The sequence below is a fragment of the Engraulis encrasicolus genome, chromosome 1 (assembly GCF_034702125.1).
Source record: "Engraulis encrasicolus isolate BLACKSEA-1 chromosome 1, IST_EnEncr_1.0, whole genome shotgun sequence".
NCBI classification, from domain to species: domain Eukaryota; kingdom Metazoa; phylum Chordata; class Actinopteri; order Clupeiformes; family Engraulidae; genus Engraulis; species Engraulis encrasicolus.
The window spans coordinates 5,457,000-5,472,907 of record NC_085857.1 but is presented as its reverse complement, the minus strand read 5'-3'; the positions used below and the strand labels follow the sequence as shown (position 1 = coordinate 5,472,907).

At 42.5% G+C, this 15,908-nt stretch overlaps 1 protein-coding gene across 1 annotated transcript in view; it reads right to left on the bottom strand.

Annotated features, from left to right (window-relative positions):
• Positions 1–1,432: 1,432 nt before the first annotated feature.
• The window catches only part of LOC134446435 (VPS10 domain-containing receptor SorCS1-like), a 549,670-nt gene continuing 535,194 nt past the window's right edge, over positions 1,433–15,908 (bottom strand). The window contains exons 16-20 of the mRNA XM_063195805.1: positions 14,951–15,085; positions 11,659–11,758; positions 11,031–11,136; positions 2,638–2,984; positions 1,433–1,653 (exon numbers count right to left, since the gene is read on the bottom strand). Coding sequence (XP_063051875.1) covers positions 1,649–1,653; positions 2,638–2,984; positions 11,031–11,136; positions 11,659–11,758; positions 14,951–15,085 — 693 coding nt within the window. The 3' untranslated portion in view covers positions 1,433–1,648. The remainder of the gene's footprint in view (positions 1,654–2,637; positions 2,985–11,030; positions 11,137–11,658; positions 11,759–14,950; positions 15,086–15,908) is intronic.

The following is a 15,908-nucleotide window of genomic DNA, read 5'->3' as shown; positions in this document are numbered from 1 at the left end:
CGAGCTAGAAATTACTGTACTGCTGTCATACAAATTGAGACACACAGTAGCACACAAAGCATAGAGAAGCAGATTACAGTAGAGTGCTGCAACACAAAGAAGTTCATAAGATATTAGGGTAACACTTTACTTGATGCCAGCATCATACGTATGACGTAAGTGTCATAACATTGTCATAATGCAGTCATGAATGTGTCATAAACATTATGTCAATGTCATAAACATTGTATGACTGTCTTTAAGTGAAATTCGGTTATGACAAAGACAGGCCGAACAATATCAACTTTTCATGGCCATAAAGCATTCATGACATTGGCATTATGTTTATGACTCGTTCATGACACTATTATGACACTGTTATGACACTGTTATGTCATACGTATGACGCCGACGTCAAGTAAAGTGTTACCGTTATTAGACCCTGTATCTCATCATAGACATCAACACAAACATTACAAATCAAAGAAATCAAATGATCATTGAAATATTCATTAAAAATGTTGTAGTAAAATAGTATTGTGCCACAAAGTCTTGCCTGGGGTGAGTGGTTTGCAATTCTTTCTTTCTTTCTTTTTTTTTAAAATCAGCAACATTATAGAACTGATAGCAACAACACAGGGGTGCATTTCTCGAAACCAGTTGCTTACTACATTAGCTACTTTGTTGTTTCCAATGCATTTTCCCATTGGCAACTACCGAAGTTGCTAACAGGCTAACAACTTCTCTTTTGAGAAATGCACCCCTGCCCTACAAAGGCAATGTACAGTAACTACACATTTTGTTTTAAATTTAGTTTAGACTGAAAATGCTCTTCATTACACCTCTTTTATCTTGTGATGAAGACATCTGAATGCGTCCCGTTTTAAAGATATTGCCATGTCAAATTTGCTGTAGCTACAATATCCCACCTCATACCAAGGCTTTGAACGCATTTTAGAGATGCAGTGGATCCTGATTTTTAGGGTCCTGCCGGATACCGGATCCACTGCTTAAGATCCTGCCGGATCCGGATCCTGTGAAAAACCCTATGATCCTCCTGGATCCGGAACCGGATCTTGGATCCTGTGCATGTCTAGTTTCTATGCTGGCATAGTTACTGCACTTTGCCTTGGTAGGGCAGAACAGTTTAGTTTTGATGTTTGGTATTAAAATACACCAAAATCTTACATACACATTCATGTAGTTTACAAAATAAATGTACCTTTTAAATATATACTAATGTAATAAATAGGCTACTGTATTGCTATTTTACAATGCAATAAAGCAAGGACATGGTAAGACACTGGCGAAAACGTAAATGTTTTTTCCCACTTTAAATAGTACATGCTTGTATGTACAGTGTATACAAAACATGTCTGTACAATATGTAAAAAAGTCCTGTACACAGTTTTTAATCTGGTATTCACAGACATTCACACAGTTAGGGGCAGCAGTGTCCATCATGCACATGACATGTATAAAGCTTAAAACCTTTTGTGTACAAGAATTAAGTCTCCCAACACAGCAGGATCCGTGGATGCGGATGAGATGAATCCAGACATCAGACGTCCATGTACAGTGCGTGGGGAGTTCGGTGGAGAACTTGACTCCAGGATGAGGTCTAATGCATTATCATCTTTTGTGTTTGTGAGAGAATATGGACATTGAATCAGACTGGGGAAAGAGGAAAGAAAGAACATTGGATTAGTAACATAATTAGAATGGTATATTCACAGACTGACTACATCCACAAAGGCTTTCTCACACTACTTGCTCATGTTTAGCGCAAGTAGTTGAGCACCCATATCAACCACAGGTTCGAGTCCGGCCTGGAACATTTTCAGTCCTTACCCCATCTCTCTGTGTTTAAAATTACATTCCAAATGTGATTAAAACCCCTAATGCAGATACATTTGAATAGACTTGGTGATGTCCTCCAGTACGTGCCTTCCCCAACACCTGATGATTTGAACCTTCTGTATTCCCTGATTCCACTTTTGAAAAAGTGGTACGCATGGCTGAATTGGCCATATGACATACAGGGCATTTTCCTGGTGGACTGTTGATGATTTTGGCCTGGCCCGCTACAGCAGGCCTCTTAAAGATAGTCAGATATTGATAAAGCATCTTGGCTGTTATGGTCAAAAATAGCATGACTACATTTTTTTCTGTCAATACCTGCTGGAATGTTCTTTGACTCTAATTTATTGCCTTTCTTCCCTGTTTCCTTTCTTTTTGCGTTTCTTTATTTTTGTGAAGCACGTTGAGTTGCACCTGTGTATGAAATGCACTATACAAATAAACTTGCCTTGCCTCGGAATGGCATTGGCTAAAAATGTTGACCTGATGTTTCATCTCAGTCCAGCCCTGTCGCCCCAGCAGACGGTTCTCTGTTGGTCCTCAAGCCTACCTCAATTTTTTTTAAAATCAGACTTGCTGTCAGGTTTTTTTCCTTCTTAAAATCCACCCTACAAGGCCCTGCCGTGGCCTAACCGGGGCACTCGTATACTATGCGGCCGACCCGGGTTCAATTCCCGGCCCGGGTCCTTTGCCGGTCCTTCCCCGTCTCTCTCTCTCCCCACTCGCTTCCTGTCACCGTCTTCACTGTACTATCGCAAATAAAGTCAAAAAGACCAAAAAAATATCTATAACACTCACCAATGGAATGGGCTACGTGCACCAGTGAAGATGGCGTCATCACCAGCTCCCTCTGCGGGTGTGGCTGCTGCTGCTGTTGACGTTGCTGTGATGGTTGCTGTTGGTGTTGTGATTGCGGTGATTGTTGTTGTTTTACAAGCAAAATGGCTGCCGCTGATTGTGTGGCTGCTGCTGTTGCTGCTGCTGTTGTCACGACTGTTGTGGGTGCCACCGTCTCCGCAGCTGCCGCTACTACCGTCGCTACGGCAACAGTAGCGTCCCCAGCCGGCTCCACCACGGGACTCGGGATCATTTCTTGTTCTTTTTCGTCCTGCATCTGTGCATAGACGCTGAGGCCTGGGATCTTCCTTGAGGAAAGAATTACAATGAGACACAACAACAAGGTAAAGCCTTCCGGTGACGGTGAGCGAGATGGACAGGGAGAAAGGGAACAAAGGTGGCCAGAGGTTGGATGGGTTGGACAGACCGGGAAAGACAGCTGTGTGTGTGTTAGGGATGCAAATTATCGATTAATTAGTTAATCATTAGTTGATAGCCTATTGATCGACTTACGATTAATTGATAAGCGGTGTTTTCTCAATATTTTATCGAAATAAAAACACTAAATATAAACATTTTAATAAAAAATTGAGTTAAAATACCACATTTCAATTCATCCTATTTCAATTCTTTGATCCAAAGCTAAATATTAGCAGTATTCACACCCCTCTTTACACACACTCTTCACATGCCCATTTCACCTGGGTCAGTTGAATTGTCGATTAATTGCGATTAATGTTTTTTAATCGATTAACGCATTGATCGATTAAACTCGATTAATCGATTAATCATTTGCATCCCTATAGTGTGTGTGTGTGTGTGTGTGTGCGTGCGTGCGTGAGAGGGATGGGGAACTAGGGGAGGCCGGAGGAGGGATGCTTGTTGCTTTGAATAGGAATGATGTGTGTACGAGCGCGAGTGTGTGCGTGCATACCTGTGTGAAAATGTGCATGTGTGTGCGTGCATACGTGTATTTGTGAGTGCGTGCATACGTGCATTTGTGAGTGCATGCATACGTGCATTTGTGAGTGCGTGCATACGTGCATGTGTGAGTGCATGCATACGTGTGTGCGTGCAATAGAGGCCAGGGTACTGAGGAAAGGAGAGGGAGACAGGGAAATAATAGGGTGCATTCCAATATGCAGACTCCCTTCCTCCACTTGTGCTTGTGGCCTCACGTTTTGCTGACTCCCCGCCTCCATGGAGAAAACAATTAAGTTTCCTCGCTGTCAGCCTAGCCACAACAATTTTTGGGGGACTATTCTTCATTCACCATCCGGTTTGCAAACGAGAAAATGACTTTACAATTGAGCTTTTGCGAGATATTGAAATACAATGAGGTTGACTGGTGATGTCATCACAATGCATTACTTCCTGGTACGAGGCCACAATCACAAGTAAAGGATGCAAGTCTGCATATTGGAATGCACACATGGTGTATGTATAGCAATGCAATGTAAATTAAATGACATCATAGTAACAGATAGCTGGCTTCCATCACCGTACACACATATAAAACATGCATGAAATGAACAAGTACCATTGTTCTGTTGTTGGTATTAATTTTTTTATGACGATGAAGAAAAGTAATAACAAAAAAATGAAAGGTAAAGAGATTGCACTTGTGTCTAAAGAAGGTTTCATGATTTTTTTTTCAATGACTTTCTCTGCTCTCTCCCCCATCACCCCATTGCCCTACGCTGGTTTTCAAACACTCTCATTTACCCTTTCCACAAAGGTCATGCTGTGGGGTGGAGAGCAGAGTGGGGCCAAATATTGATGCTGTCAACCGAATGGCATTTCTCCTTTGATGCTCTCAAGAGACACACAGCACTTCTCAACACAGCACTGCACTGGAGAGGTCTCTCTCTGTGTGTGTGTGTGTGTGTGTGTGTGTGTGTGTGTGTGTGTGTGTGTGTGTGTGTGTGTGTGTGTGTGTGTGTGTGTGTGTCTGTTCACGTGTATGCGTGCTTGCGTGCATGTACATGCATGCATGGATTTGAGTGGTTGACTGTGTGTAGATGTGTGTTTGTGTGTGTGTGTGTGTGTGTGTGTGTGTGTGTGTGTGTGTGCGTGTGCGTGTGTCTGTGTGCGTGCGTGCCTGCCTGCCTGCCTGCCTGCATGCAAGGATGTGTGTGGTTGACTGTGTGTGTGTATGTGTGTGGTTGACTGTGTGTGTGTATGTGTGTGGTTGACTGTGTGTGTGTATGTGTGTGGTTGACTGTGTGTGTGTATGTGTGTGGTTGACTGTGTGTGTGTATGTGTGTGGTTGACTGTGTGTGTGTATGTGTGAGTGTCTGTGGATTTCCTTCTGCCTGTGCGCTCAACAGAGGCGATTGGCCCAGACGGTAACTCTGGGCCTGCCCATGAAACTGCTTGTTTGCTCCACCCGCTGTACTGCATGTAGTGGCTAACCAATATGCCAAATGACTGGCAGTGATTGGCACCACACGACCATGGGTCGAGCATTCGGAAGGGAAAACAATGCAGTTCAATGGGCGGGCCAGAGGAGCCGACTGGATCAATGGGCTCGTTTGTGACGAAGCAGTTCTGCTTTTGCTGTGCAGCGCGCAAGCGCACATTGCCATTTCGATGCATTCTGGTTAGAATTTTCTAACCAGAATTCGCCATAATGTTGCGTTGCGCATGTGTTCTGCGTGGTTGGCGCAGCACTGCTTCATCACGAACGAGTCCATTTTCATTATTCATCAACTTGGCTTGAAGGGGTCCTATTATGCTTTTTCATGTCCACTACCCATTTATTGGGTTACACAGCATCTGTTGTATGTAAAAGCTTGGTGAAAGCTGCATTTCACAAATTGGCCTCTTGGGGGAGAATTTCTCTGCCGCAGGAACGCTATTTCTCAACTGCCAGAGAACGCGTGGTTGGGTTTTCAACATTCTATAGCTTTTGTTTCCTGTACGGGTCTACGTCATGCTGTACCTAACATTGCTGCTTATGGGATGGAGTGTTGACGATGTCACAGACCATTTACTAATTGGGTCATTTCACGTGAAATCAGACACTTTGGGACCCGACCGATCCGGATTTCAATCATACTTGGTGTGCCTTTTTAGTAGCAAGGTAGCACCCCAGAACTGCATCGGTTTGAATCTGACACTAATATTAAGGGAGAAACAGACTAGGAAAGGTTCACATTTTAGGGTAGGACACTATACATTCAGCCTTGAATATATCAGTCAGTGTTAGTCACAAAAAGATGCCTGTGGTATTGTTTGAAAGCTCTTTTCTGGCTCTACATATTACACAATCAGCTTGGAATACAACAACTCTCAGAATATGAATTATGATAAATTGAAAAATTAAAAATTCAATATCTAAAAAAACTATATTTTAAAATGGCCAGTTCCTTGTCCAAACGTAGCCGGCAATGTCATTAGCAACACCTCAAATGCTGGTGTTCGGTTCTTTATTCATTTCAGAGAGAATTTGACTCACAAATATGGCATCATACAGACCACTTACTAATAATATGGTAATACCATAGTAGCATCACATGACAAAACAAAAACAAAACAAAAATGGTCAGTTTTCATGGTCCCAGGTTTCAGAAACTAAGGCAGATGTCCATTTATACACACCAAATGATGATATGTGAATGTTTGAACATTCCTTCTCTGTGTACCTGTGTCATCTTCCCTTTACCGTACTTTAAAGAGATAATCAATGGCTACACTCTCATTTTGTACTCTACCAGTGCATTTGAAGCAGCAGCTGTGTCTTTTGTAGATTATGTATAAGTACGTCCCGTTGCAGTTACAGGTTCCACTACCAGAAGCACATCTTGATGATCCATGACAAGTCTATCTGGTCTGAAGGGAAAAGTGAAGGATGGAGATGGTCCATGAGGATGCAGGAAGTTCAGTTTCACCTCTCCAGTGCTCAGCATACATTCCTCAACACATGCTAGCCACCAGTTGCCATCAGCTACAATATACCCTTTGATGCTTGAAAATGTAACACATTCCTTTACTGAGCTCACTCTTTCAACTCCTTCTCTGAATGCGGAAAATGGCCTAATGTCCATTGACAATGGGCAGAAGCTGTGTAGTTTTTGAGTACCTGGAATAGTTCTTGCAGATTCAAACCTCTTTAACAGGTTCTTAGCTTCATGATGGTGCATCTCTCTCAAGAACATCCATTGCCAGTTTGCCACAACAGAGATGTACCATCATGAAGCTGAGAACCCGTTGAAAAGGTTGGAATCTGCAAGAACTATTCCAGGTACTCAAAAACTACACAGCTTCTGCCCATTGTCAATGGACACAGTGGAAGTTAGGCCATTTTCAGCATTCAGAGAAGGCTGAGTTGAAAGAGTGAGCTCAGTAAAGGAATGTGTTACATTTTCAAGCATCAAAGGGTATGTTGTAGCTGTATATGATGGCAACTAGTGGCTAGCATGTGTTGAGGAATGTATGCCGAGCACTGGAGAGGTGAAACTGAACTTCCTGCATCCTCATGGACCATCTCCATCCTTCACTTTTCCCTTCAGACCAGATAGACTTGTCATGGATCATCAGGATGTGCTTCTGGTAGTGGAACCTGTAACTGCAACGGGACGTACTTATACATAATCTACAAAAGACACAGCTGCTGCTTCAAATGCACTGGTAGAGTACAAAATGAGAGTGTAGCCATTGATTATCTCTTTAAAGTACGGTAAAGGGAAGATGACACAGGTACACAGAGAAGGAATGTTAAAACATTCACATATCATCATTTGGTGTGTATAAATGGACATCTGCCTTAGTTTCTGAAACCTGGGACAATGGAAACTGACCATTTTTGTTTTGTTTTTGTTTTGTCATGTGATGCTACTATGGTATTACCATATTATTAGTAAGTGGTCTGTATGATGCCATATTTGTGAGTCAAATTCTCTCTGAAATGAATAAAGAACCGAACACCAGCATTTGAGGTGTTGCTAATGACATTGCCGGCTACGTTTGGACAAGGAACTGGCCATTTTAAAAGATAGTTTTTTTAGATATTGAATTTTTAATTTTTCAATTTATCATAATTCATATTCTGAGAGTTGTTGTATTCCAAGCTGATTGTGTAATATGTAGAGCCAGAAAAGAGCTTTCAAATAACACCACAGGCATCTTTTTGTGACTAACACTGACTGATATATTCAAGGCTGAATGTATAGTGTCCTACCCTCACATGTGAACCTTTCCTAGTCTGTTTCTCCCTTAATATTAGTGTCAGATTCAAACCAATGCAGTTCTGGGGTGCTACCTTGCTACTAAAAAGGCACACCAAGTATGATTGAAATCCGGGTCGGTCGGGTCCCAAAGTGTCTGATTTCACGTGAAATGACCCTATTGCAGAGACAGTAGACCCAATGCGCATTTGTTAATAGCAGCCACATAGCCTATCTGAATTTGACAGTATTGTGATGAGATGTATCCTATTTGTGAATACACCACTCAGTGTACAAGAATAGTGTAGCCTACAAGGATAGTGTAGGATTTCGCCATCCACAAGTTTATTCCATTACGCATGTTTTTTTTTTTTTCCAAATTCATAAATCGCCTCCGTCAAATAGGCTACAGCATCGGTCTAGGCTGTAGGCTACTCACCTGTGGCCCAAGTTAGGCCTATATATTTTTTTGTTTGATTATGATATTAAAGCTGCATTTTACATTGATAAAATACTGGTAGGCTACGTAGGCCTATGGCTAAAGGGTCAGAAACAGTTGAATGAGGAGTTCTCAGTTGCGCACTGAGAATCCATAACACTTCCAAGTGGGTGAAACTGAGACTCGAATCTCTCCTTTCTCTCTCTATTCGCTTCAGGGCCGTTTTGCATAGGCCTATGCTGTTGACAAGAATAACTTTTTTTTTGTTAAGATGTGAAAACCCTACACTTTTATTGCCTCTTGAAGCATGACATTAATTAGAATACGTGCGCTGATTTTATACAAATAGCCTAGGTATATCACGACATGACCAGTAGCCGTTTGCATCAGCAATGTTGGCAACGCTTAGCCGGTTAGTATAGGCTATGCATAGGCTACAAATCAGTAATTAAAATGCAACGCAGTTTTGTTCATCATATCTGCAACAGCAACGTGGATATTGGCTTGACGTCGTTTAAAAAGGGGTCGCGTCGTCGGGCGGCATGCAATTAGGCCTAACGAAACTGAAACTGAAACGGATATTGTAAAAAAAAAAAAAAAAAACTCCTGCCCTGTCGATAAATGCGAACAGAAAAACCACGAAACAGAGATAGGCCTAGGCGTTATTATAAGACCCAGTATGAAACCAATCAATCGAGGACAGCCCATTGCGCAACCAGGAGCTCCACCGGGCGCGTCATTTCTGCCGGGGACTGAATAGAAATGCAGTTACTAAAATGAAACCATGCACCTGAAAATACTAGGTCTGAAATGTATTTTTATGAAGCATAGCCTATCGCCATTGTGCATTAGGCCTACAGACAACGAGCAAACAAGAACTAATCTTTAAAAGCCAACAGCAGCAACGCCTGCGCTCAGTAGGCCCTATTTAGTCTGGCTTGCAAATAGACCACAGGACGCATTTCAACACGGAGTTCATATCACAAATAGGGTGTCACGATATCACTGAAAGACGTTGAATTGGTAGGTTTGAGTCCGACAAGTCGTGCCGCTTGTCTTACTGGGCGCACTCTTTCAATTTCGGATTGCGTCTTTGACAGCCAGACAGAGCTCAAGAGGCTGCCGCGGGAGCGAAGAAATTAAATATCCACAACTTCGCTGAATAATTGCAGATGATTAGCTTCTTGGATAGCCCATCTTGTGAAGGTTAACTTGCCATGAACAAGGAAAGGTGATCTGATTTCAATCCTCCCCGAGAATATTCTTTGTGTCTCCAAAATTTCCACCTGTCAACAGCAGATCTAGACTCCCACCTAACGACCAGCGCGACACTTGGCTTGGCTGATAACTTCAACTTTAGGCCTGTATGCAAGGGTAGACAGCGGGTTAACCAATCAGGCCCCTTCTATTGCGTTAATAATGTTTAAGATAAAGACGACTTCGGCGCAGGATATCAGAAATAAACAAGACAGCGCAGATGGCTTAGGTTTTTTTTTATGGCCGCAATATCGCGTTATTACGCATCATATGCAATGCGTATTATTTCATGAAACCTCAAATCGGACGTTATAGCCTGTACCCTGCACTTTTCAAACCTTTCTCAGATGTATGGTAGCCTAATTATCCCAAGCGATTTTGAAATCAAACTAAACCATGCACGGAAGACTCGCATTGGATAGGGATGGGCTTCAGCAAATAACACAGCAAGGCGCTCAAAAGTAATGGTTAATAACATAACGTGGGACTTATGATGCATCCTTTTCAGATTAATTGTGAACATTGGGTGGACTATTTGGCTTTCAACTTTAGACATAGGCTACAGAGTTGGATTCCAGGTCAAAAGCAGCTGTGCTGCTGACGTAATATTAGTAATAGAATGCTTGATGAAACGTTCCATGCTGCGCCGAGATTTCAGAATGTTGACTGTCTAAAATTCTGCACTTCCACGCGTTTCAAACAGGCGGCGTAGGGTACATTTACACAATGATAAAAATAATGGACATGAAAACACGTGGTCATTGGAAATTAACTCCACTAACCACAGTAAAGCAAAATATTAACAATGAAAGTTATTCTAAATAGCATAATAGGGCCCCTTTAAGGGGTGTGGTCATTAGGATCAGCTGGTTCATTGGATTGGCTGGAGCAAACATGTGGCGACAAGAGGTTTATAATTTTGACTTTTTCCACCTCTAGTCGAAGATGAAACAACGGAACTTGTATTGGTTGCTTTTCCTGATCTGGTGGGAGTTAATGGTTTTATGGAAAAAAACTTGGATTTTTTTCTTCTGTAAGTTATTGTTTTCTTTTTATTAATTCACTGACAAGCATGGTGACGTTTCGACCTCTCTGTCTTCCTCAGATTCACTCCAAGACCGAGAGGTCGAAACGTCGTCATGCTTGCCAGTGAATGAATAAAAAGAAAAAAAGTAACTCAAAGAAGAAAAAATCCAAAAGAGGGTGCAAACTTTTTTTTCCACAAAACGTTACTTTTTTGTTCAGCACCAGGGATTGTGCCCAAGTAACTCTACAAGTTAATAGGCTCGTTCGTGACGAAGCAGTGCTGCTTTTGCTAAGCAGCGAGCATGCGCATTTTGCCAGTTTGATGCATTCTGGTTAGAAAATTCTAGCCAGAATGCATCAAACCGGCAAAGTGCGCATGCCCACTGCCTAGCAAAAGCAGCACTGCTTCGTCACAAACGAGCCTAGTGGTGGAGTAGCATGAGTGAATGGGCGGAGCAGGTTACCTCTTGAACTTGTAGATGACAAACACGGCCAGGCCCACCACCACCACCGACAGCAGCATCAGCATGGCCGGCCCACTGTGGCTCTCACCAGTGTCCACTAGGGGCGCTGAAGGTGCATGGTATAAAAATGTAAACGTGAAGTGACTTATTTACACAAGACTCCAACCAGCCCCTGTTCATGGTATCAAACTGTGTACATTTTTTTGTCAAACTCCAACTAGATAATCTTAAAGGTACACTGTATAAGATTTGTAGTTGTTTATTTCCAGAATTCATGCTACCCATTCAGTAATGTTACCTTTTTCATGAATACTTACCACCACCATCAAATTGTATTCATCTATTCAAGTATTCATTATGACTGGGAAAATTGCATTTTTCATACATGAAAAGGGGGATCTTCTCCATGGTCCGCCATTTTGATTTTCCAGAAATAGACATTTTCAGCTCCAAACATGACTGTACTTGGGCCATACTAGAATATATTAGTGTATTACTTAGTAAACTTTCATGAAAATATCAAATGTGGCAATAGGCAACACAGCTTCAATGAGCAGCAGAGTTGCAGTACCCATTCTGGCCACATCCAGTGCACTTATAAAGCTTTTTACATGGTGGTAAAACTCACCTGCTGACAGGTGTGCAGCATAGACGGTGATCTGGACCGCTGGCCTCAAGGTGAACTGCACCAGGTTCTGGTTCAAGGCTCCTAACACCATCTCCGAGAGCTGAAGGGAGACAAACAGTATTGATTGTCAATAATTATTATTAAATAAAATATCAGTTGCTTTTCTTTGGAAAGTAGACTGAGTAAAACAGATAGTTTAAAATGATTATACAACGTACAGTCAGTGAATATCCGTGAGTTTTTCCACAGTAGTTTTCTGTATGATTGAGCTAACCTTTTTTTCCTTCAGTTTATACAATTGTTAGATCCGGTCAATTTATTTTGCGATATCTGATTGGATGAGACGCGTTCTACTGGCATTCTACGGGTCGGTAAGGAGGAGGATGTCTAGGTGGACATCATCCCCGGAGACTCATCACACCTAATAATCAATCCGCCGTGGATAGAATGTAACCAGGGCCGTGCATTTTGAACTTGCCATAATTCTATCGCATAGTCTACTGTGGAGAAAGTGAATGTAACCAGGGCCGCATATTTTGAACTCGCCATCATTCTATTCCATTGTTCTGTGCTGGACTAAGTTGGGCGCACGTACGCCCGCATGACAGATAAGCGCATGCCAGTTGGTAGCTGGGTTCTGGCAGCGAGGAAAGAAGTTATCTGATGCTAGCGCAGTTGGCGCACCTCTGCGGCCGCCATTTCGTAGAGGCAACAACAACACTTGTCTAGTTTCTAGTGCAGTCTGATGTACATTTACGTTTTTTTAGTTATATCTGAAAAGCCCTTCGTCTGCACAAATTGGCATGGGGTACTTGGCCTGTGTGTGTGTGTGTGTGTGTGTGTGTGTGTGTGTGTGTGTGTGTGTGTGTGTGTGTGTGTGTGTGGGTGTGTGTGTGTGTGTGTGTGTGTGTGTGCGCGTGTGTGTGTGTGTGAGAGAGAGAGATATGACTGTGATGTGTGGTGAAAACATGTGCAATGTTGTGTGTAATGTCTTTGTGTCTTCTTCTGTATTTATGTATGTATGCTACTTGACACCTTAATTTCCCCCGGGATTAATACATGATACTCTACTCTACCCTCAGTTGAAGGAGAGGATTGTGCACATCCCAGGGAAAGGTGCATAGCAAAGGGAAACTGTAGTTTTCAGAGTCAGATGTCCGCACACTTAGAATCCTTTTTGTTGTATTTCATTTTTTTATGGCACGTCGCCATGACAAATAAAATACAACAAAAAGGATTCTAAGTGAAAAAATAAAATACAACAAAAAGGATTCTAAGTCTAAGGACTTCTAACTCTGAACTCTATTCTATTCTACCTACTCTGGCTTCAATCCAACACAGTGCACCTTTAATGTAAAGGCAAGATGTAGGGCATCAGGATTGGTCAAACGGATGTCAAAGTTAAAAAACATAAAACAAACAAATTTCTCTGATTCTCACACAGAGAAAATATTGTATTTAATGTTGAAACTGTGATCTTTGCTGAGGAGAGCAAAGCAGGAGCTAGCCTGTACATCGACCAGGATAAGGTGCGCAGTAAAAGGTTTAATGCACAACGGGGCACTTGTGAACACGACTCCTATGAAGAGGCCGAGAGTGGTCCTTCAATGCCTCTCGTTAGCACAGCGTGACGCCCACATACAGACTCTGATGAGTGGACTGATTGCTCCTTAACCATTTGATGCCTACCTGCAAAAAACGCCTGCTGAATGCCTAAGCCCTTGTTGGGAAAGTTGCCCTCAGCCTATAAAAACCTAAATATCTTAGACTCTGATGCATAAAAAACATAAAATAAGTGGCATTTAAACCCTAAGACTCCCATCTCGAATTGAAATGTGTCCTTTCAGCTGTAACATACATTGTTATTAAAAAAGCTAAAACCTCAAGGGCCTGAATGCAGCGTATACCTGTATGTATCTCCAGGCACCAAAGGTAAAACAACATATACAAGTCATCAGGCCAAAATTGGTTAAAGCATCCAAATGACATGTCAATTCCCATTGAAAGTAGGCATGTATACGGTATACATTTTTCCTTTTCTATGTCCTCCACTGACGAGTGAAACCTCAGCTGACAAGAGTTACTTGAGAGATGAACTTCTCAGACTGCACAATGCAGCCGCTAAAGCTGGTGAAAGGACCTTTCAGGAAAAGCTCCCTTTTCCCCCAGCACATTGTGAAAAGACCAGTAAAGGCAGAGGAATAACTGACCCCTGATGCCAATGCATGGTCCAAGTACAAGTAGTCATTTTAAGACATGACATTTCAAAATGTGACATTTCAAAAAAGGAAAAAAGTATGGAAAAAAAGATGCTGGCCAAAAAGGGTACTGACAAGAACCCTGCTGAAGAGTGACTCCTGTACATCATGCTTTATTGCCTTCTTTCCCTGCAAAGCAGCAGATGACCTTTTTATTTGGGTTCTATCAAACCCATTTGCAGCAGAGCTCTGGTAGCCTGCTTATCATTGACTTTCAAACCTCTTTGAGACTTGGTCTGACCAAGAGCATAACAATTAACATTTCCCAAACGGCATGGTTGACACGCCTCCCTTGGTTTGCTAATGGTTTTTTGCATTCCGACAAAGTGGAGGAGTTCCCGACTTTTCAGGAGCTCAGAAAGTACTTGCATTGCTCTTGACCTGACTAGTAGCAATGCTTAAGGTGTTGGGTCACTAGGAGGGCACGGCCTGGCTAGAGCTCTGGTGGGTTGTAATTTTCACTACCGTATAATACTCGCCCATGGTACTGTTGTCTGATTTGGAGACCTCTATGAGAAATTATGTGGTGCAATATCCACAAATTGGCATACAACAAGAGTTGCCAAGGCATTGACCCTTTGCAGCACCATCAACAGCCAATCAGGACTTTGAGCATCAATTGCCATAGAAGACATTGATCAGTCATGGTCAGTTGTTGGGCCATCTCAGCACTACTGCTGACCTACTGACCTCATCCAGGTGTTGTGTGGTCTTCACTACTACTGCTCCACTGACCTCATCCAGGTGTTGCGTGGTCTTCTCTACTACTGACCTCATCCAGGTGTTGTGTGGTCTTCACTACTAATGACCCACTGACCTCATCCAGGTGTTGTGTGGTCTTCACTACTACTGCTCCACTGACCTCATCCAGGTGTTGTGTGGTCTTCACTACTACTGCTCCACTGACCTCATCCAGGTGTTGTGTGGTCTTCACTACTATTGACCCACTGACCTCATCCAGGTGTTGTGTGGTCTTCACTACTACTGACCAACTGACCTCATCCAGGTGTTGTGTGGTCTTCTCTACTACTGACCTCCTCCAGGTGTTGTGTGGTCTTCTCTGGCTTGCCCTCCGTGACTTGTTTGTCAGGAAGCAGGAAGAACTCTGCTGTGGTCGGTAACCCCGGCAACACGGTCACCAACAGTTGCTCACGGTCAATACCTGTGGCCTGGGGGAGGGGGAAAGACGGAGAGAGAGGAGAGAGAGAGAGAGAGAAAGAGAGAGAGAATGAAGAAAAGGGGGTTCAGATAAGGTTAAAGAGGTGCTTAGAGACAAGGGTACTGGAGAAATATAAAATTGAGATTTATTGCAAGAGGAGACAGGTGAAAGACAAAGACATATATTGATGGAAAGTCAAATAAGGATAGTAATGAAAGTAAAGTATAAGAAAAAAATACAAAATGAGAGACAAAGATGAATTGAAGAAAGAGTATGGCGATTTAGTAACAGATGGAGACATGAGAATAGAGCAACATTATTGAAGAAAGGTGAATGTTAGTTCCAATATGAATATCTGTTAACATTCAGGAAAAAGTCTTCTGTTCTAAATCAATTTGTGCATCTTCTTCGTTGTCAGGCTGACAGGAATGGTGCCGGAGCCTGTTCCCCAGGAGTAAAAGTAGATTTCATGTCTTACCGGTGCTAACCCACACCCCACCCCTGCAAACAAACATCAAAAGTAGACTGATGCACTACAGATATATATGTCTGCATGACTATTCCAGGACATTTTGAGCTATTCTCTTCATAGGACACTTTTCTGAAACATTGCGGTTGGATGTGTTTTCTCACACCTTACTTTTTTTTTCAAATCACCCGCTGTAGGCCGGTGCTCCGCATCTGTGCGTACTGGTCTACTTTCACCCCTGCTGTTCCCCCACCAGTTACGTGAGGAATTAAGGTGCTTACCGCTTTATACCGACCTCTGAACATTTCCGTATGTGAACATGTGTTACTCGGATGAACTTGCTGATGTACACGTTGTCGCCACA